This window comes from Dipodomys spectabilis, unplaced genomic scaffold (assembly GCF_019054845.1).
Source record: "Dipodomys spectabilis isolate Male_0828 unplaced genomic scaffold, ASM1905484v1 ptg000234l, whole genome shotgun sequence".
Taxonomy (NCBI): domain Eukaryota; kingdom Metazoa; phylum Chordata; class Mammalia; order Rodentia; family Heteromyidae; genus Dipodomys; species Dipodomys spectabilis.
The window spans coordinates 7,568,142-7,591,389 of NW_024870911.1; the positions used below are offsets into that span (position 1 = coordinate 7,568,142).

Sequence of the window (23,248 nt, forward strand, 5' to 3'; positions counted from 1 at the left end):
TTGGGATTTTGTAAATACACCTTCACTGAGTCATTAGGTGCCATATAAATATTGCACATTGTTTAAAAACTGGGAGATGTTGGATAATAAATAATCAAATGTATCTTGAAGCAATTTCTCATTCTTTTTGTGTTTGAGCCAATGCCGAAGAAGCAGACATGAGTCCAACCATTTTGTCAGTTGGGTCTTATCTACATAGATTTCATATTTCCTAAGCATGAACCTAGCCATATGTTCAGGATTTTAGTAGACTACAAAGCTAAAAAACACCTGCCTGTCCCTAGAGTCTTTTTCCCAATGCCTTACTTCAAGTTCCATGTAAATATTGGTATTAGCACCATGTCTATACCAAGCTTCTATTTAAGTAAATGTGAAATACAAATTTCTCCTGAGTTTATTGGTGGTAAGTGACATGTACATGAAAATATATAGCATGTATATTAATACCAAATTCTGAAGTATCTAGTTCCTATTGCATTGTCTTGCTTAAAGGATCAGCCATATTTGTGCATTCAGGGCCAACTCATCCTTAGGACAGAAATTATTCACACACCCTTGGCTCTCTCTTGCTGATTTGGCCCTGTTCTTGCTGGCTTTCTTCCTCATCCCAAATAGCCTTTCTTTTGTTTTCCACATTCATATCTTTGATTGTTAAATCTAGGTGCTGCAGATAGGAAGAAAACATATGGAGCTTGTCTACATCCAGCATATTTTGCTTAAACAGGATGATCTACAGTTCTATCCATTTTCCTGCAAATAGTATGATTCTATTCTTCTTTACGGCTGTGAAACTCTAAGAGTGAACAGATAGATAGAGGATAGATGGATGGATGGATGGATGGATGGATGGATGGATGGATGGATGGATGGATAGATAGATAGATAGATAGATAGATAGATAGATGGAGTCAAATACTTGTACATACCAAGGAGTGGTATAGCTGGATCATATAGTAATTCTATTTTTAAGGTTTTTTCAGGGAGAATGCTTTTTAATGGCATAATTATACTTAAAAAATAAAAGTAGGCCTTAACTTATGTAACACAAAGGGACAATAAAAACATCTTAGGCTCTAAAATATGAACATGGGTTTGAATCTCTCCTTCTACAATTATTGTTTGTTTAAATTCTCTGTGATTCCCTCTTCTAACCTGTAAAATAGATTTAACACCATGGTAACTACCTTGCCAAGTTGTTTGGAGATTTAAAAAAGGTTCATAATTCCCCACAGCATGAATCCTAGAACACAGAATATGTTCAAAAACTAGTATCTGGTTACACTAAGCAAAAGGAAAGAAATGTAAACATCACCTGATGTGAAAGAAATAATTGTATTGTCAAAGCTCATAGAATTCACAAACTTTATAGACCATGATAATGACAATGTGCCTTGTGAAGGTTAAATGTGTTTGTGACTTTAAGTATCACTATTCGACAATACTGTGAAATATGTGAAATTTATATAATCAACTAATCTCAATTTAAAAAAAAAAGATAAGAAAAGTGAGTGAAGGGCTGGGTTAGGATGTGTTAGGTGACAATGTTTTCAGACACCTTGTCTTCATATACTGTTTTGTAGAATAGGAACTTCTTTGTACAACTACTTGAAGATAATATTAATAAAAATGCTAAAAAATCTGAAACAAAAATCTAGTAGCTGGAAGAGTTATCATATTAGCATGGGAAAAAGTTTCATTGGTGCTAGATTTCAACTCTCCTAAATGAAAAAGTAAAAAGATGTGTCACTTGCATCCCAAAAAGTAAACCATTTTGAACTATTCTGTTTAAAAAATAAGCCTCATCTTTCTTTTATGAAGAATGAATGCCATGAAAATCAAACTGGAATATCTCCATTAAAAATTACTGGTAGAACCTTTGTGTTATAAATTTGAAATTTTAGGTTGAAGGACTAAATGGCACTCCCCCCCACACACACACATGCAAGATCTCTTTCATATCTGGGATTAGAAAAGATTGAACCCATAAAAGTAAGGAATAGGATGGTAATTACTAGAAGCTGAATTACAGGGGAGGACAGGGGAAATGATGATGATGATGATGATGATGATGATGATGATAAAATTACTCAAAACTACAATTAGACAGGAATAGTTTAAGTCCAGAATAGGCAAAGAGAGACACTGGAGACAGAAAGTGGATAAGTGATTGTTGGGGGCCAGGTAAGGTGGGGAGGATGGAGTGGAGGGTGAGACAGAAGAATGGAGAATGACTGCCGATGGTTATAGATCTTCTTTTTGGAGTAATCAAGCTAAAATTGATGATCAGGATGAGTGTACCATGCCACAAATAAACTAAAAATCATCGCATTATAAACCCCAAATTGGAAAATTATGTGATATGTGAATTGTATCCTAATGAAGATGGCTTTTTCAAAAATCTAAAGTATATAAAGAAAAGCATTAGAGGTGTGGCTATGATGTTCAGCCCTTCTCTAGTGAGGTATCTCTTCGTCTCGGAGCTGAGGATGGGCATGAGGACAAGCCATTCCTGCCTCCCACTCCACAGGCTCTTCTGAACTCACATAGTCACAAATTCCAAGGGACAAAACACCCCAGCTCTACTGCTTATCTTAACTCAGAGAAATACACATAAGAGAGGCCAAAGTTGAAATCCCACAAGAAGCAGACTTATGTGAAGGGGTCATGATAAAAAAAAAAAAAAGAGGCTTTGTTCCTATCAGTATATTTCCCGTTGTCCCTTTGGAGACTTGAAGGCGATTTTATACCCAGTAGAGAAGTTCTGTTCAGTTTCAGGGAAAGCTGTACCTTTGTCCCATAAAGTTAGAGAAGAAGCTTTACTGAAGGCAAGAGAACCATATGATATTCCTATGACAGGTCCAGTTTTCCATTTTTCTGTTTTAGCGGGAAAGTACACATGAAAGCTGAGGTTCTAGAAAGCCAATTTCTGTCTGCCTCGTTATCTCTATACTTCCATGGTCTACCCTTCCTCTTCTCATATAGGACATTTATTTCCCTGTACTATCATAAATATGGCAGCATTTTCATTTGCTCTGTATTCTGATGTTCACTTTGCTACATTGTAATATAATTCCTGATCTGCCACAAGAAATATTGTGAAAATGGATGTATTTTGTCTTGAAATTAGAGCGCAGGTTCCCCCCAAAAGGGAAATCGTTTCTAATCTCTTACCTATTTATAAGTAATTTAATTATATTTGAACTTCTTGCATAACAATACATTGTATATAAAAAATTGGATTTTCTGAATACACTACTTCATTACCTAGCAACTACATATGAAACTCCATTCCCGGGGCTGGGAAGGTGGCTCAGTGGTAGAGTGCTTGTCTTGCATGCATGATGCCCTGGGTTCAATTTCTCAGCACCACATAACCAAAAAGAAAAAAGCCAGAAGTGGTGCTGTGGCTCAACTGGTAGAGTGCTAGCCTTGAGCTGAAGAACTGAGGGACAGCACCCAGGCCCAGAGTTCAAGTCCCACAACTGGACAAAAAAAAAAAAAAAAAAGAAAGAAAAAGAAAAAAGAAACTCCATCCCATGAATTCTGCAGTGGTTTTTATTTCTCAGCTTTTCTGGCCATCTGAGCAATTCTCTGCTCTGTACTTCTACCTGTCCCCAAGAAGATAGATCATGATAAAGGTCCTGTCTTAATGACTATGTAGAAGAGGATTCGTTTCTGTCAACTTGAATTCCAACCACCTTTAGTTAGTTTCTTTCTTTCTTTTCTTTCTTTCTTCCTTCCTTTCTTCCTTCCTTCCTTCCTTTCTTTCTTTCTTTCTTTCTTTCTTTCTTTCTTTCTTTCTTTCTTTCTTTCTTTCTTTCTTTCTTTCTTTCTTTCTCTCTTTCTTTCTTTCTCTCTTTCTTTCTTTCTCTCTCTCTTTCTTTCTCTTTCTTTCTTTCTTTCTTTCTTTCTTTCTCTCTTTCTTTCTTTCTTTCTTTCTTTCTTTCCTTCTTTCCTTCCTTCCTTCCTTCATTCTTTCTTTCTCTTTTTTTTGGAACTCAGGGACATTTGCCTGCCTCTGTCTGATACAAATCCCACTTCTATAGACTATTCCTTTTTCATGCTCATGTCTAGTCATATTGTCCCAAAGGATACTATTTTAATTGTGTTGTGTTCCACTCTGTAACAGATATTTATCAAATGAAAAATAACTCTATTACAGCTGGACAAAATCAAGAAACACAAAGCCCTTTCACTGCAATTTTATAGCTACCATATAACACTGAATGGATATTTCCTGAAAGGACTGTCAGTCTGTAACTCCCAGAGTTTTCCACTGTGAAGCTCAACTTTCAATGGATGATATTAGCAGGGGAAGAAAGGGCTTCCTTCTTTATTTACATGGGCTTGAAAATATGAATAGGATTAACTTTTATATGATAATTGAGAAAAATACAAATGAGTGTTTACATCAAAGAATGTGCAGGAAGTTTAAGATGGCAATCACAATCAACTCATTTTTTATTGTGAAAATACTGCACAGAGGGGTTACAACTATATGGGCAAGATAATCAAGCATTGTTACCTCCTGCTTTGTTTCCCCTTCTCATTCCTTCTCAACTCATTCTTTTTTTTTTTTTTGATTGGTTGTGGGGCTTGAATTCTGGGCCTGGGCGCTGTCCCTCAGCTTTTCAGCTCAAGGCTAGTGCTCTACCACTTGAGCCACAGCGCCACTTCTGGTTTTCTGGTGGTTTATTGGAGATAAGAGTATCATGGACTTTTCTGCCCAGGTTGGCTTTGAACCGCAATCCTCAGATCTCAGCCTCCTGAGTAGCTAGGATTACAGGTTTGAGCTATGGGTGCCCAGCTCAACTCATTCTTAAAGGCTTGAAGTCTTCCTCTAAAGAAGAAAGGAACTAGCTTATGAATATTAATTTCTTTATTTCTATTGTAGATGCATTGGACTGGTCAAATTTGTGAAATGGTTAGCATTCAGGAGTGACACAACATTTCATGTTAAGATTACATTTTTCACCTTTTAGTGACCGATGAACACTGTGGGATCTTAGAAAAAGCAGTCCTGATGTAAGATCTTTTTTATGTCATCATAGTCAAGCCTTTGTGTGTGGGCTTGCTGGCTCACCATATTTATTTGCCTCATATTCTAATATTTTTTCTTTTATTGTAAAGTTGATGTACAGAGGGGTTACAGTTACATAAGTAAGGTAATGAGTACATTTCTTGTTGAATACTGTTATCCCCTCCTATTTTCCCTCCCCCCACTCCCTCTCCCAGGTTGTAAGGTTCATTTCCAATGTAGTGTCTTGTGAGTATTGCTTTATATTAGTTCACCCTTTGTCCTTCGTCTCACCATTTTGTTATCCCCCTTCCTTTCCCCAAGTAAATACAATCTTCAGAAGTCCTCTTAGTTTATATAACAAAATAGCAGGTCATAAAAAAGATGAACATTTTTGTAAAACTGGTTATCTCATGTCACAATACAAAACTAATGTGTGTGCACACAAGTACATACATGTACACACATACATTGTTAGAATAGGATGAAAACATGCAAACTGAATTCTATAAAACTAATTTACATATACACATAGCTGCAATTGACTTATTCAGAGCACTGAGGGGATTTCTATTCAGATTGGTAAGGAGTGAAAATGTTATGCTTTGGGAGATTATTCTAACAGACCTCAAATGTCATCCTAGGAAAGATGTTGTATTTATCAGGTTTACTGTTGCTCCGTGGTTATTTTTCACTTTAAAAAAATTTGCTTAATTGTTATTACAGAGGTGATGGACAGAGGGATCACAATTACATGAGTCAGGTAATGAGTACATTTGCTTTTGCACAATGTCTTCTTCCCTTCCCTCACTCTCTCTCAGTCTCTCCCTCCCATCTCCACCCACTTTCATCAGTGTCCAGTGACCTCCATTTTACTTTTTATTTTTAACTTGAGATTGATATTGTGGTGCTATTTGGGGTTATTATTACCAATATAATTACTGAATAATTAGAAAATGGTTATAATGTTAGCATTCATACATCCAAGGATATCACTTCTGGAAATCACTGCTCCTGTAAGGTCCCAGAGTCTCTTTATTATGCTTATAGAAAGACCTTATTTTTTAAAAACTCAGGATTATGCAAAATCCTTGTAACTGTACTATAGCTTCTCTTTTACTGAAGAGCAAATCCATTGTAGTTTTTAGGATTTATTTTTCACGTAGAAATTCCCAAGAGAAGCCCCTGATCATCTGCATTTATTTTCTTTTACAAGAGAAGAATGAGTTAGCCATACTTTAAAAAATAATGCTTTTTTTCTTCACAAAATGATCAGACCATAAAGTTAACTTCGTTTGATTGTTCACTTTTTTCAGGTCTCTTTAGAGACCACTTTTATGCTTTTGTTCCTTTTGTAAGTTCCTGGCATTGATTTAAAACTTGCAGTGCAAGGACTTATTCTGAGAGGCTGTACAAAAGACCAGGCTACCTTGTGTATCTAGGAATAACCAATATTGAACTGGAAATAATGAGTCATAATGTACTCTAGCTTAGCAGTGTCATTTCATGCATTCTTCTTTCCTCTGTTAAGGATCTCTTCAGAGACCTATTAATGTCACATCCAGAATACAATTGCAGTTGTGCAATTTTACGAGCATCAAAATTCACTTGTTATTCTCATGTAATTGTTTCTCTATGATAAAAAAGAAAAGGTACTTGTATTTTAAATGTGGCTGAGTATCTTGGACAAGCCACTTACTAACATTTCTGTAAGAGAAGCTCTATCCTAAATTTTATTTTATTTTCAAGGTGATGTACAGAGGGTTTACAGAACTTATTACCCCTCCTGCCAGTCCCCTGCCAAGTTGTACAGTTCATTTCCAACATATTGTTTTGTTTGCATTTGTTTTCCCTTTGTCCTTGGTGCACCATTTTGTTATTCCACTTCCCTTCATCTTGTAAACACTTTTTTGTTTTGTACAAGGACTGTTTCAACCCTTTATTACACTCCTAAAACCTGTAGCCTTTCCATTCCTCTCCTCTGTCTTACGAAATGACATCATCTCATCTACTACAGAGAAAATAGAAACATCAGAAGACAACACCCTCCGCATCTTACCACCAAATAACAGCCACAAGCACACGTTATAATGAAAGAGTATTCCAGTCCAAAGCTTGTCCTGCCTGTGTTTTGAGTCATAACCCAACTCCTGCAAGTCTCAGATTACTGATTGATTATTCTAGCTGCTTTCTTCTGTCTTCCACCAGTATGTCTCAACTAGCTCCTTTCACTTGACATTTGAATATGCTAAAATCTTTCCCATTTAGAAAAAGGAAAACAAATGAACAAACACAAAACAATGACACTCCTCAAACCCTACTTTCCCATCCTGATAACACACTGTCACTCTTATTTAACACCATACTTATTGAAAGATTTGTTCACTTTCTCTTGTTTCTACTTTATCTCCCACTCAGTCCTCATTAAATCTAATTATTAAATCTAACTCCTCCCTCCCAAAATGAAACTACTTTCTATAAGTTTATCCATGTTGGTTTTCAGTAATAAATATTGATATTATATTATGAGGAAAGATACCTATTGCATAATTTTAGATTAAAAACAGCTTTTAAAATGATATAATATAATGTAATTAATCTATGATATATTGACTTTTAGGTGTGAAGTTCTATAAACTCATGTAACCACCACCACAATCTGATGCAGAATAGTTCAATCAGTCTAAAAAAATTCCTTTATTCACTTTTCCTTGATCCTAACTCTGATAACTATTGATTTTTCTTTCACCACTATAGTTTTTTTGTCTTTTGGAGATTGTTAAATAAATGTAAAATGTAGTGAATTTTTGAGACTGTCTGCGGTTCAGCTTAATGCCTTACAGATTCAGCCAGGTTATGAGGATCAACAGTACATTTCTTTTCATTAAAAATACTCCATTGTATCGAAGTTTTGTGGTTTATTTCTCCATTAATCATTTGGAGATCATTTGAATTGTTTCCATTTCAGAGTAATTATGAATAGAGTTAAGTTTCTGCAAAAATCTATATTTTTATGTGAATCTATTTTTTAAATTAATCTAGAGTAAGTATACAGAAATGGGATTGCTGAGTCAGATGGTAAATATGTGTTTAACTTTATAAGAAATTGTCAGACTGTCTTTTAGGATGCCTCTGTCATTTGCATTCCCATCAGTAAGGTCTAAGATTTGAATTATTCCCAAATCCTTTCCAGTACGGAGTATTATTCTGACTCTGTTTTAGATGTAAGAGGAAATTCATATCACAATTTTAACAGATATTTCTCTACTAACTACTAAAATTGGATGTATTTTCATGTGCTTTATTTTCCACACATATATCTTCTTTACTGAAGTATCCACACATTTGTAGTCCATTTTTACACTGGTTTGTTTTTGTTAACTGTTGGGTTTTGAGAGTTCTTTATCTATTCTGGTTACTAGTCCTTTTTCTCTTTTTTTGGATATGAGATTTACAATTATTTTTTAGTCATTTTGTACAAGTCTTTTCCTTCTCTTGTAAGTACCTTCTATGGAGATTTTTTTTGTGTGATGTCTAGTACATCAACTATTTTTTGTGTATATTGTTATCTAATGTAATATCCATAACTACTTTTTAAATCTTCAATAATCAAGGTTTTCTATGTTTCCTTCTAAAATTTTATGGTGGCATTTCATATCTATGATCTTCTAAAATTATTTTTTATATGAAACGTGAAGTGTAATGCTTAGACAAAGATTTCTTTTGTTGTTTGCACATGTGGGGGTCAAAGTGCCAATCTCAGTCTACTGTAATCTGTTGCCTGCTTTTTGTCTTCCCCCATCTCTTAATTTATCTGCTTTCTGAATAATGATCTAAAAATGTCCAATTATGAATTCTCTATTTAGTGCTACCTAGTCTATTATTTAACCCATACACTAAAATACCCAAATGACTATATTTTCCTATATTGCACTTGGATTAAAATATGCTTATTTTCTTTTCCCTAAGTCCCTCTGTTATTGCTTTAGGCATTTGAAATTAATTTATTTTAAATCTTTTATTTTTTTAAATTTTATTGTAAAGATGCTGTGTATTATTATTATTATTATTCTTTCTTGAGTGGTAATCTTCTTACTTCTTCCATCGTTCTGCTTCTCAATGGTCTCAGTGTTGTAATTATTTTAAATCTGTTAATGTGTCTTATCAGAAAGTATCTTTCATAGAAACACACAGAAGTATCATTTCTTATCTTGGTTTCTGGAAATATCACAATGAAAATAATTTTCCATATGGACGATTAGTCCATAAATATTCTAAAGCTTCAATAAACTATTTGTTCCTGGATTTCCTCCTACTCTTTTATCATTCTTACTCAGCTACCTTTTCATCACTAACTTGACTCTAAATGTTGAAATTTGATAGTATTCTTTCCTGTACCTTATTCTCTATTAATAGTCAAGGAATTGGCTTTAAGTAATTGTATCTATAATGCATGACTGACAACTCTTTCTTCTCCCCTCCTCCTTTCACATACATACACAAGGAAGCACCCAGTGAACTCACTGTTACCTAAATGTTTGTTAGCTTAATATCTTCACATTGATCTCTAATAGGTATTTCCTTATTAATATTTCCAAAATGTTTAGATTCATAATATTGGGGTAAAGGAGAAGAAAGAGAGGCAGAATTTGATCATAAAGAATGAAGTACTAACTCTAGATTAGGGATTCTACACAAATCTAGATTTCTAGGTTGTATTTACAGAGAGGGTACTTTTGCACCTCTCCCAGGTAACCATGTGCAGGAGGTCTAAGTACCACACTTTAAAAACTGTTCCTCCTTAATGATTGTGGTCAGATATCTAATATTATACTGCCCACTAGTTATTCATTACTCAAAGACAAGGAAGAACTAAGTCTTTTTACATAGATGAGGTTGGAAGATTTTAACTATGTTTAACTTGCCTTTTAATTTACATTTATTTCTCTTGCCTAGTAGGCTAATTTAGCACAGGCACATTTGTTAGATGGACTAAACTATTCTTTTTAAATTTCAGTAGTTCTAAAAGGCTTGGTGTGATTGATATATAAAAGAAAATTAAACACACTTCTGTCATTTCTCTGTTGTTCAGACATTTGTCTACTTTATCTGATCAACTAACTTCTTTCTTTCTTTTTTCTTAAGATTTGCAGTGAAACCAAGGTGTAAGAATTGCTAGTTTCTGGGCTGGGAAGGTGGCTCAGTGGTAGAGCGCTTGCCTTGCATGCTTGAGGCCCTGGGTTCGATTCCTCAGCACCACATAAGCAGAAAGAAAAAAGCCGGAAGTGGCACTGTGGCTCAAGTGGTAGAGCGCTAGCCTTGAGCTGAAGAGCTGAGGGACAGTGCCCAGGCCCAGAGTTCAGGACCCACGACCGGAATTAAAAAAAAAAAAAAAAGACAAAGAATTGCTAGTTTCTGTAGCTTATACCCTCCATGTAGTCTTAAGTTACCAACATTTTTTTCATCCTTGTTTTTAAGCAATGCTGACTCACCATTGTACCTGAACTTTCACTTAGAGAGATTAAGACAGGCTATTTTCTTAGCACAAGGACTTTTTTCCATAATATAATAGACAGTTCGAGAATCATCTTCTGGTATGAATAGCTTTTTGCGGGAGGAGAGTGTCCTGTCGTGGGGCCTGAACTCTGGGCCTGGGCACTGTCCCTCAGCTCTTCAGCTCAAAACTAGTGCTCTACCACTTGAGCCACAGCGCCACTTCCGTCTTTTTTCTTTTTGCTTATGTGGTGCTGAGGAATCAAACCCAGGGCTTCATGCATGCAAGGCAAGCGCTCTACCACTGAGCCACCTTCCCAGCCCTATGAATAGCTTTTTAAATCATTCAAATCACAATTACATTTCATGTAGTTTTTGATAAAGCAATAGAAACTAATCATCTGTCTTTACTTCTGAACATATGAAATAGACTGGAACTTCTTTTTAGCCATCAGACTATCCTAGTTTGCAACAATGACCATTGCAGGGTGTTGACTTTGCAATGACAAAGATTTGTTACCTTGAATGAAATGAGTTGCTCAGATTTAGAAATCCATCCATCATTAGAAACACATAAATTACTATAGAATTCAGAAAAGGTACTTGAATGTTATTATCCTTACCACAATTTTATTAATAGAAAATGATGCTAAAATGTACTAGATACTTATTAACTTCCAGACTACAAGGTTTTCATTCATATGTTTATTAAATAATTTGCTAAATGATAGTTTGATGCCCTAGATGGGCTTCAAAATTCAGAATAGTGAGCAGTTCCCTCTCTTCTCTGAGAAGCAGCCTGTTACTGCCATAGAAAGCTATAACAAAGTGGTTGCCTTGGAGCTGTGAAATAGAATGGCATCCCATTTTTATCCTAGTTTAACTTAGTTCTAAGACACATTTACAGATGGCTGCTTGTAATGGGGAAGGCATATGTGTGCTTGAATAAACGCGTTTATTCAAGACTCTTCTACCAAATAGAGAACTTCATAAAAACTTGGAGCCAGGCACTGGTGGCTCAGGCCTGTAATCCTAGCTACTCTGGAGGCTGAGATTTTTTTCAAAGCCAGCCAGGGCAGAAAAGTTCCTGTGAGACTCTTATGTCCAAATAACCACTCAAAAACCGGAAGTGGTGCTGTGATTCAAGTGGTGGAGTGCTAGCTTTGAACACAAAGCAGCTCAGGGATAGCTCCCAGGTCCTGAATTCAAGTCTCACAACTGACCACAAGAAACAAACAAATAACAACAAAAAAACCAACTTTGTCCGCCATGATAGCACTATTGAAATTCCGTTTATTATTAAGTGAGGTCTGCGGGATTTTGGAAACAAAGGATATAATGTTAAGGGATCAAGAAATAAATCTTATGAAAGAAGGTTAAGTGATTATCTTATGATAATTATTTGTGCAGGTTACTTTGCCATAGGCATGCCAAGGGAAAATCTGAGTACACAGTTTGCAAGGTGCTATATGAATGAAACTACTGTTTGTGATGTACTCATTGCTTATTATGTTACATAGTCCTTCTATTTGTGTTTTAATTGTTTTTGCCATAATGATACTCTCTGTGATTCATATATATTATCTATTTCTTCCCAAAGCCAATGACTAACAAGAAAAATACTGTTCAGTTCAATGGATATTTTTATCTAACAGAGACACAAACATGAATTTACAAGTATTTAAGTTTAATTGCAGTCATTAAACCTAAAATAGGAACAGCTAAAACAAGACAAAATAGTCTGAGTGGCTCCTTGAAATGGTATGGTAGTTCTAGTTGTATCAAAAACCAATATCTTTGTATACTATTGCTCTGTTTGCTCCTTCTATCTAGTTCCTTCATACCATTTATGTTTAAGCTGGTACAAAGGAGGAAAAGTGCAAAGCAAGACCATATCACAACTGTTTATATCATTGTTTAATCACTACTATCTTGATCAGATGTCAGTGATCAGTTACAAAGAAAATAGTCTTGAACTAGACTGAGACGGAAACAATGATTGTTTCCATACAATCATTAAACGCAAGATTTCTGTCCTTAGTAACTTCCAAAAGTTCTGTAAGCATTAAAATTATACATAGCCAACTACAAAACAAACAGTATCAAATAAACATGAAATGAGAATTGTGTAAAATGTTTCATTTAAGCACAAAAAGCTTAAACATGAGAGAAATCTTCATCATTTGTGAAGGAGAGAAGGCATCCTAGAGCAGAAATTCAACCAAGTAAAGAACTGTTGGTTTAGATTTGAAAAAAAAAAAAAAAAAAAGAAATTCCTTCATAAAATAGGTATTAGGGCTGGGAAGGTGGCTCAGTGGTAGAGCGCTTGCCTTGCATGCCTGAGGCCCTGGGTTCGATTCCTCAGCACCACATAAGCAGAATATGCTGGAAGTGGTACTGTGGCTCAAGTGGTAGAGTGCTAGCCTTGAGCTGAAGAGCTGAGGAAGAGCACCCAGGCCCAGAGTTCAGGCCCCATGACTGACAAAATAAGTAAATAAAAATTTAAAAAATAGGGGCTGGGAAGGTGGCTCAGTGGTAGAGCGCTTGCCTTGCATGCCTGAGGCCCTGGGTTCGATTCCTCAGCACCACATAAGCAAAAAAAAAAAAAAAAAAAAGCCGGAAGTAGCACTGTGGCTCAAGTGGTAGCGCGCTAGCCTTGAGCTGAAGAGCTGAGGGACAGCGCCCAGGCCCAGAGTTCAGGCCCCACGACCAGACCTCCCCCCCCAAAATTTTTTTTAATAAAATAGGTATTAGAATGACTGATAAATAGTTTTCCAAACTATACCGACACCTAAAAAGCCTGAAATGCCTTAGTGTTCTCTCTTTACTGGGGATGACAAAGCAGGAAAGAGGAGAATGAATAGTAAATGCCCTCAATCCTTCAAGTCTTCAATCCTCCCAAGAGAGAATAATTTGCTTATCAGATTTTCCACAGGCATTACTGAATTGGATCTTTGATTTTTCTTCATGTCTTATGTCTTTCAGGGTGCTTTTCAGGAAATAATGATCACTTTTTGGCAATTCCTCAGAAGCAGAGTGGCAAGCCACTATTCATTTATCACCGTTCACAAGATATTAAGAAGAGCCTGGATATCCATCCACAAAAGATAAATAAGCATAGGTACCATTTCTCTTCTGAAGCTGACATAAGCAAACGTCACCAGATTGCCAACTCAGCATTTCCCAGATCTGCCGGTGACCCATCTCTTAATCTGTTGGCTATGACAGGGCAAGAACTTGAAGTGGAAAATCTTCCAATCCCAGCAGCAAATGTGATTGTGGTGGTAAGTGTCACTTTTAATAGGTGCTGATGCTAAACATTAATGTAGTTGATGTTAGAAAGAAACAAGTAACTAACTCTACATATTTACTATTGGATCTCCATGGCTATTTATCATAGCACCTCTCACTCTCTGATATTTCTTCTTTGTTACTTAATGGTTGTCTGTTTCCTTCCTCCAGTAAACTCAGAAAACTTGTCCATATCCATGGTGCATGGTAGGTGCTTAATAAGAATTTGAATTATAATTTACTTGTTACACTTGTAGCAGGTCCTGGGTTATACTGAATCTCCCACCTTCTGTACAATGTGTTTTAAAAAGATAGGCATCCGTGTCAGCTGGTGTAGATAAATAGCACTTTCTATGGATTCTCTAGTTCTTTGACTCAAATCATAGTGAATGAAGAAACCATTGAAAGGAGAGTTGTGGGAGGTGGAGAGTAGTTTGGTTTAGAGAGTAGTATGGCTTGAAAATAATTGATAAATAATATTCTTAACATCAGTGGATAAACACAAGGTGCTACATTAATCAAGATGGTACAAAGATCCTATTGTTTATGTTCTCTCTCTGTGTGTGTGTGTGTGTGTGTGTGTGTGTGTGTGTGTGTGTGTGCGTGTGTGTGTGCTGGTCTTGTGGCTTGAATTCAGGGCCTGGATGCTAGCCCTGATATTACTATTATTTCTTTTCCAGTCCCAAGGCTTGAACTCAGGGCCTGGGCACTGTCTTCTGAGCTTCTTTTGCTTAAGGCTAGTATTCTACCACTTGAGCTACAGCACCACTTCTGGCTTTTTCTGCTATGTGTTACTGAGGAATGGAACCCAGGGCTTCATGCATGCCAGACAAGCACTCTACCACTAAGTCACATTCCCAGCCCCAGATATTATCATTATTATTATTATTGCTCAAGACCAGCAGTCTACCACTGGAGACACAGCTCTACTTCTAGTTAATTGGAGATAAGACTCAGACTGACTTCCTTGCTCAGGCTGGCTTCAAACCACAATCTTCAAATCTCAGCTTTCTGAGTATCTAGGATTACAGGCATCAGACACTTGTACCCTGCTGTTTATATTCTTAGAGTGGTAATTCAGCAGGGGCGCCATAGTTGACACCCTGTTTGTATTATGGTTCTTCTCATAATGGTATAAACCACAAAAACTACTAATCAGTTGATCATTACACAACATATATATGAATTGAAACATTACATTTTAACCCATATGTGGAATTTTCATGTATCAGTTAATTTTTTAAAGTGAAAACTATAAAGCCAGTGGCTCACAGCTGTAATTCTAGGTGCCTAAGTGGAGAAATCCAGACATTTTGGTCGGAAGCCAGCCTGGGCAAGCAAAATTAGCAAAATATTATCTCAACTAATAAGCTGGGTGTGGTGGTATTCAGTTAGCTGTAGAGATATGTATAGGAGTATTATAGTCTACACCTGTCCAGGTACAAAGGTGGAACCCTATTTAAAAAAAGTAAATCAAAGAGAGTTGATGGTTTGGTTCAAGAGGTAGAGTGCCTGCCTAGCAAGTACTAGCCCCTGATTTCAACCCCCAGCATATGAGAGAGAGAGAGACAGAGAGAGAGAGACAGAGAGAGAGAGAGAGAGAGAGAGAGAGAGAGAGGAAGGAAGGAAAGAAGGAAGGAAGGAAGGAAGGAAGGAAGGAAGGAAGGAAGGAAGGAAGGAAGGAAGGAAGAAAGGAAGGAAGGAAGGAAGGAAGGAAGGAAGGAAGGAAGAAAGGAAGGAAGGAAGGAAGGAAGGAAGGAAGGAAGGAAGGAAGAAGGGAAGGAAAGAAGGAAGGAAGGAAGGAAGGAAGGGAGATCCATAACTAAAACCCCTATAAATCAATATCAAAATGATACTGATTTTTTTGTCCCAAAATACAATTAGATGAGCTTACTTTTGAGGCCAATATATGTCAATGAAGCTAGGTTTGCATTTTGGAGAGTTTCTCTATGTATCACATGTAATTAAATTAAATGTACCCCTTTTACTATATATAGTATCCTTCATTCAGTATTGAAAACCAAAGATCCATTCATTGATGTTTTCAACTAACATTTATTTGATTCAGTTTTTGCTTGGAATATGTGAGAATAGAAACAATTGGAATACAGTCTCTGGTTTTACTTAAGAAATATCTGGAGGTATGCTGATAATTAAAATAACAAATCAGAAAAATCATAAATTGAGAACATAATATGAATTTTTTGTTAAAAGAGAATATGTAGGTTGTTTGGTTTCTTGAAAAACATGAGCGTATTTTATTTCTTTGGTTTTGGTTTTAGTATTGATTTTTTCATTTCATGAGTAGCAGATATTCTGAAGGTAAAAGCCATGTACTTTGTCTATTCAGTGAAGATGGATGGTATTAATGATATTTCTATATCTGTATAGGCCAGTGTTAATGCTAAGACTCACGGGAGATATTTTCACTAGTGATCATCATATACCCATATTCATATTCATCAACTCCTAAAGTCACTGGGAATTACAGCTCAAGAGGTTCCTTCTATCTTGTACTGTTTAGTTAATTTAATATTATGAATGTAAAAGGTATAAATGAGGATCTCTTGGCTATTTTACTTCTAACCTATTTGTGGTTTGGAGATTAATGATGTTCTTTTTCTTTTGAACAATGGTCATGCAGAAGCAATAAATGATTTTGCTACATTAGTGTTATCTAACCTCTCAGGATCTAGCTTGCAACCATAATTGCTATACTGTTTCTTATAATCCACTTACATTACTTATGCACATGGTGATTTATTAGGTAAACCAGAGAAATGATGTTCTAAATAAGTCAATAATGCTCAGCCTCTTCAAAGAGCAATGGAGTGACATACAATTAAATATCAGCTGGCCTGAAGGACCATTTTTTCCAGAAAATCAATTTAGAAATGGGATATAGAAGATGTTTGCTACATTTTCTAGGTAGCTTAATGACTATGATGTAATAATTGATGTATGCCTATGCATAAAGCTATACAGGTATTGAAAACATATGTAAATAATTTATTATTTGGAGAATGCTGCAGTGGTTCTACAGATTTAAAGATTAAGTTATAGTAAAATGGCTAGTGCTGATGAAGATCAGCCTTTTGTTATTAGAATTTTTTCCAGAGAGTATAGAAATCTTCCTCTTAACCTGTAAAACTTATATCAAACTTCTCATCTCAGAAAGAAAGATACCTTTTTTCTCCACTATTCTCCCCTCTCTCATTTCTGACATCATTTCAATAAAGTTCAAAATGAGAAATTTTAAAAGGGCATGCATTTCCCCTCCCTTACAGGATCCTAACTGTTGCATAAATCATTTCTTTAAAAAAAATACCTACAAATTAATTTTTTCATTGTTCTTCTATCTTTTGTAATCAGGTAAAGTTGACATTTTTCCATAGGAAGGGTAGCACAATGAGTCTGATTATACCAAAGAATGTTGATTAGCTTCCAGAAATTCAATTAAGAAGCTGTTACGAGGCTTTCTGTGCACGTACAATGTAGCAGGAGAATGAATGGCCTGGGAGGTTAGTGCTGAGATAAAAGGGTAAGTGGCTTTTAACCAAATATACATTGGAAGTCCCATTTATCACATTATCTCCAAGATGTGATATTTGTCAGGCCACAGAGCCACACACTAGGATATAGGGAAACCAGGGATGGCGGGAAAAATTATTGCAATAGAAGCAGCCAAACCTCTTTCTAGCTCAGTATAGATAAATGAATGATGACTGTTTTATTTTAGTCAAAATGTGAGAAAACTGTAGACTAGTAATACAAAAGAGATTTTTGAGGGGTTAGTAAAGAAAGCATAAAGATAGGGAGATTAAGGTCTACTCCATAGATCATAGGGAAGGGAAAAGAAGAGAAAGGGAAGGGAAGGGAAGTGGAAGTAGAAGAAGGAAAAGAGTTTGGCAAGGGAAGGAAAGATAAGGAAGGGAAGAAAAGAGAAAGCTGAGTAGCAGGGAGGCAATGATATGAAACTAGTTCTCCTCGAATCACATAAGGAAATGGTGGTGAGTTTTCAGGAGGGTGAGATAGTCTGAGATTCCTGGAATCCTGTAGCTTTATATCTTACTCACTACTCAGAGACTAGTCCCCAGACAGATTTTTATATTGTTATTCTGACACAAAACATGCTTGTAAAGTATTGTTCAACTGTAGTCCTGGGGAAACTGGAAGTATCATGTATCAAAGGAGTCAGGAGTAAAAATAGTAACTGCTAGACCCAACAAACTAAACCAAGGAAAGACACAAGTCTAATGTAATGTATGGGGTGACATCTGTAGCAAGATGTCTATTGGTAAAGCCCTGGAACACATCTCAGGTTCTTAGGTGGAGTGGACATAAAAGCCTGAGAGAACAAATCTAAAACAAATTTCCAAAGCATAAGTACCATGTGATTTTTTTTGTTGCTTTGTATGTTCCTCCCCCACAGTATAACCCCTGCTTTCACTATATTTGATGTCGGTCAAATTTGGGGAGGGGAAGGGAAAAAACAAAATGTTTAAGTAGGGATACAGGTGGACCCAATGTAACAATGAGATGTACAAGACACTATGTTGAAAAATGAACTTTACAATTTAGGCAGGGTGCGGGGGTGGGGGTGGGCGAGGGGGGAATGTAGTTGTGGATGGAGGTGGGAAGAAAGGGACATTAGGGGAAAATCAAAGGAGGAGGCAACAATGGTTGATAAGAAATGTACTCATTACCCTGCTCATGTAACTGTAATCTCTCTGTACAGTATTTTCACAATAAAAAACTTATTAAAAAAAGAAAGTTACAGTGCACAAGGATTGTTCAGATATTGAACTTGTGCATACAAATTTATAAACAGAAATGAAGAAGTCATGCAGAGAAATGAGGCCAAGTCAGGCATTAAACAGTCTGACAAGAGAGGCCTCAGGAAAATCATAAATGGTTATTCATCACATGGCATTAACACAATAGCTTATTTGGGTATAGCAAGTTCCGTGACAAAAGCAGTCATCATATCCTTTTTCTATTTCGGCCTTTAGTCTACCTCTCTTTACAAACTTGAAACACTGATAACTTATCACTCCATCCTCAGAATTTCCATTTTTTTGTGTGTCAGAATGATGCCACAGAAAATTTTAATAAGATTGTAATACATGCATGCACACATACCACCTCCACCACCACTACTACCAATACAACTTCTTTCCCATTGCCAGAGAAATAAAATTATAATATCGTGCCATGGTTTATATCTTGTATCAACTGGGGTCTCAGAACCCTTACCTAGAGATGTCATAAGGTCCCAACAACCTGCATTTATTAGTCATTCTTGGATTTTACGAAGTTTAAAGAGCATTGCCCTGATCTGGGCCTTGTTCCCATTTCTGACCTCATATCCCACCAACCTACTACGTCCTGATGCCACAAAAACTATTCTGGTCATCCCTCTGTCTCTGGTTACTAACTTGTTCCTGGATCAGAACTTTCTAGCAAAATGCAGCTGTTTCTAGACACTAGGATAATGATTGATATTTTTTAATCTATAATCTTTTAAGGGTAAACAAAGTATTCAAGCAATATAAATTGTTTAGTTTACTTCTAGAATTCAAAATCATTGGACTTGACTTAAAAGATGCACAGTAGCCATGACACAGATAATAAATGAACAATAGAGTTAAATTTGCTTTCAAAGGGTCTAGAAATTCTAGAAATTCTAGAATCCAAAACTCAGGTTTAACTTTTGCTCTTTTGTTAACCAAGTGTAAGGGGCTTTCTATTAAATTACAATATTTTTATACAATCATCTTCCTTTTAATCTTAAACTTCTGCATAAAGAAAAAGGCTTTGTGCTTACATTTTCTCAGATATCACTATCTCCTTGCAAAATAATCTTGAAGTAGAAATTCCAACTTGAGCTTGGCATCTTGACAGTTGTAACCATCACCATCTGTTGCCTTTCTCCATTTCTTGCTATTAAAGCAGTGAGGAGGATCAAGAACAAATTCTGGAAATGCTAGAGGCTATGCTTTGGCAATGTCATGATGATATCACCACATTGGAGAACTCAGTACATCTGCTTGTTTTGGATCATACAAGCTTAATATTAAGATAACTGACCTCCCAAGAGAGGTCACTTAATTGATTATCATACTAAAGATAAACCTATTCTCTAGGTCTACTGAAATTCCTTGTGGAGAGACAATAATTTAATTATCTATCTTCACAAGTTTTAGAATATAAATTATGCATCTTCACAAAGTTACAGAATTTTTGGAAACTATAAAGAAGAAAAAAGGGAAACAAAAAGCTCTTAACTCTTAGATAACCAATGTCATGTTGAGATACATATATATATATATATATATATATACGTATATATGTATATATATACTTTTATACGTATGTGCCTATATGCTTTTTTAACAATAGTATGAAATATGCATGCACAAATTATGGTTTTTTAAACTTTACATTATGGACACCTTTCTTTTTTCTATTAATAAGTTTTTTTATTGTGAAAATACCGTTCAGAGGGGTTACAATTACATGAGCAAGGTAATGAGTATATTTCTTATCAAGCATTGTTTCCTCCTCTTTTGTTTTCCCTTACCATCCCTGCCCCCGCCCCAATGTTGTAAAGTTCAGTTTTCGACATACATCTTGTACATCTCATTGTTGCAATGGGTCCACCTGTATCCCTATTTAAACAATTTGTTTTTTCTCTTCCCCTCCACAAATTATATCAACATCAAATACAGTGAAAACAGGGGTTATACCATGGGGGACGGATATACAAAGCAACAAATAAATCATCTTATAAATATGTTAGAAGGGCTGGGAAGGTGGCTCAGTGGTAGAGCGCTTGCCTTGCATACATGAGGCCCTGGGTTCGATTCCTCAGCACCACATAAGCAAAAAGAATAAAGCCAGAAGTGGCGCTGTGGCTCAAGTGGTAGAGCGCTAACCTTGAGCTGAAGAGCTGAGGGACAGTGCTCAGGCCCAGAGTTCGGAGCCCACAACCGGACCTCCCCAAAATAAATAAATAAATAAATATGTTAGAAACAATCACAAGAAAGAAAACATTTGAGTCCTTATTTTGGGGTTCATTTCGCGTAACATCAACTTATCTGACCGTTTCTGCTTATCTCAGACATATACTAGTTATTGCAAATAAGGGAAACCATGGACACCTTTCAAGTTATTAAAAATCTGTCTACAAGATCACTTTTAACGGCTATTAAAAGTACTTGTATAGTAGAGTCTAGTTTTGTATATTTTTCATTCCCATATGTACTTTGAGTTAGGGCAGGTAATTTTGAAAAAGAAAATAAATATTGACTATATCAAATACAGTCTTTTTTTTTTTTTTTTGTCAGTCCTGGGGCTTGAACTCAGGCCTGGGCCCTGTCCCTAAACTTTTTTATTTTTATTTATTTTTTATTTTTATTGTGAAAATACTGTACAGAGGAGTTACAATTACATGGGCAAGATAATGAGTGCATTTCTTATCAAGCATTGTTGCCTCCTCCTTTGTTTACCATTCCCCCACCCCGCCCGCCAAAGTTGTAAAGTCCGTTTTTCTACATAACGTCTTGTACATCCAATGTTTCAATCCGTCTACCTGTATCCTTATTTCAACAATTTGTTTTTCCCTTCCTCTCCACAAATTACACTAACATCAAATACAGTGAAAATAGGGGGTTATACCTTTAGGGAGGGACATACAAAGCAACAAAGAAATCATCTTATAAATATGTTAGAAACAATCACAAGAAAGAAAAAAAAAACATTTGAATCCTTATCTTGGGGTTCATTTTGCCTAACATCAACTTATCTAAACTTTTGTGCTCAAGGCTAGCACTCTACCACTTGAGCCACTGCTCTACTTCTGGCTTTGTGCAGTTAATTGGAGATGAGAGTCTCATATTCCTGCCTGGCTGACTTTGAAGTGTGATACTCAGATCTCAGCCTGCTGAGCAGCTAGGATTACAGATGTGAGCCTCTAGTGCCTGGCTCCAAGATTCCTTTTATATCAACTGTCAGGTAACATTGTCAAGAGAATTTGTTGAGCTTATTATAGAGGAAAGTATTTTCTCTATGAACTCTGCTCTCTATATGTAAGATACTATTTTTCCCTTTAGAAAACTATATATAGATATATTCCATAGATAATTCTTCAGCATGGGAAACATTTAAAGTAGCCAAAGAAGTAAGGGGAAAAAGGAAAGAATATTAAGTTCAGAAAATATGAAATGTTCTATTTGGGTAAATTTCTTTGAAGAAGATGAAAAGCACTGTTCTTCTTGATACTGGAGCCTAAAAATCTTTTCTTAATCCAAAGATATCTACAATAATGTCAAAAATAGAATACAGATAAACAAAGTATGTGTGTTTCTTTTGGAGCAAATATTTACTTGGAGCTGGTAATTCTCTATATTTATCCTGTGGTTTTTCCCTCCATCGGTAACTTTATCCCTTTTTTCCTTACCTCTTTCTTTATTTCTCTCTAATCATATATCTCTCTAAATTGTGTGTACTGTTTTGCTACTATACGATATATGATTGTAAACTTTCCCTGTTAATAGGTAATTTATTGGGCTTTCTAGACATTAGGCATTAGCCTCGTATGATGTGATTGTCTTTATTAAGCAAATGCTTTAGTTCTTTCAATACAATCCCTATGGATTATAGAAATGATTTTGTTCTTGCTGTTGGTTGTAGGGCTTGAACTCAAGGCCTAGGCACAATCCCTGAGCTTGTGTGCTCAAGGCTAGTACCACTTTGAGCCACAGCTCCACTTCCAGTTTTCTCATGGTTAATTGGAGATATGAGTCTCACAGACATGCCTGCTGGGGCTGGCTTTAAACTACAACCCTCAGATCTCAGCCTCCTAAGTAGCTAAGATTATTATCAGGAGCCACCAGCACCCAGCAATTTGTTCCTTTTTTATTTCATGAAAACATAAAAGCTATAAGTCTCTGGGAGTTTTTTTGTTTTTCCTGAGCCATGTTGAAAAACAAGATGCTAATCAGCCATTGGAATGTAAGCATTTAATCCAGATAAAGTCAACACCAAAACTCTAGGTCTCAGAAGTACCCACAGACCTAGATATGGCAGATAATACTTCAGGGGCATATGAGAATAGACACAGAAAAGAAGAGGTGCCACTGTCACTGTTCAGGGAAAGAATACCAGAAAAGGAACACATGGAAATGCAGATGTTACACTGCATAAATTCCTTTGGCAATCACAACCAGCAGTGCATCTAATATTAGGTTATTATGCCAATCAAAGTCTGCTTCCTAACCCTTCATTATCTATTCAAGAGGGTATAAACCATAGATCTGGCTGTAACCTTTTTGAGAGAAAGCTCTGGGCCTTCTAGTAAACTTAGTGTAGTCTTAAACAATTCTTAGATACTTGAAACCAAATAAGAAAAGCTAGATGCAAAGAGGGAATTGGAAAGAATACAGA

At 36.0% G+C, this 23,248-nt stretch overlaps 1 protein-coding gene across 1 annotated transcript in view; it reads left to right on the top strand.

Annotated features, from left to right (window-relative positions):
• The window catches only part of Ptprr (protein tyrosine phosphatase receptor type R), a 213,882-nt gene that overhangs the window by 6,523 nt on the left and 184,111 nt on the right, over positions 1–23,248 (top strand). The window contains exon 2 of the mRNA XM_042698790.1: positions 13,496–13,794. Within this exon, the coding sequence (XP_042554724.1) occupies positions 13,496–13,794 (299 nt within the window). The remainder of the gene's footprint in view (positions 1–13,495; positions 13,795–23,248) is intronic.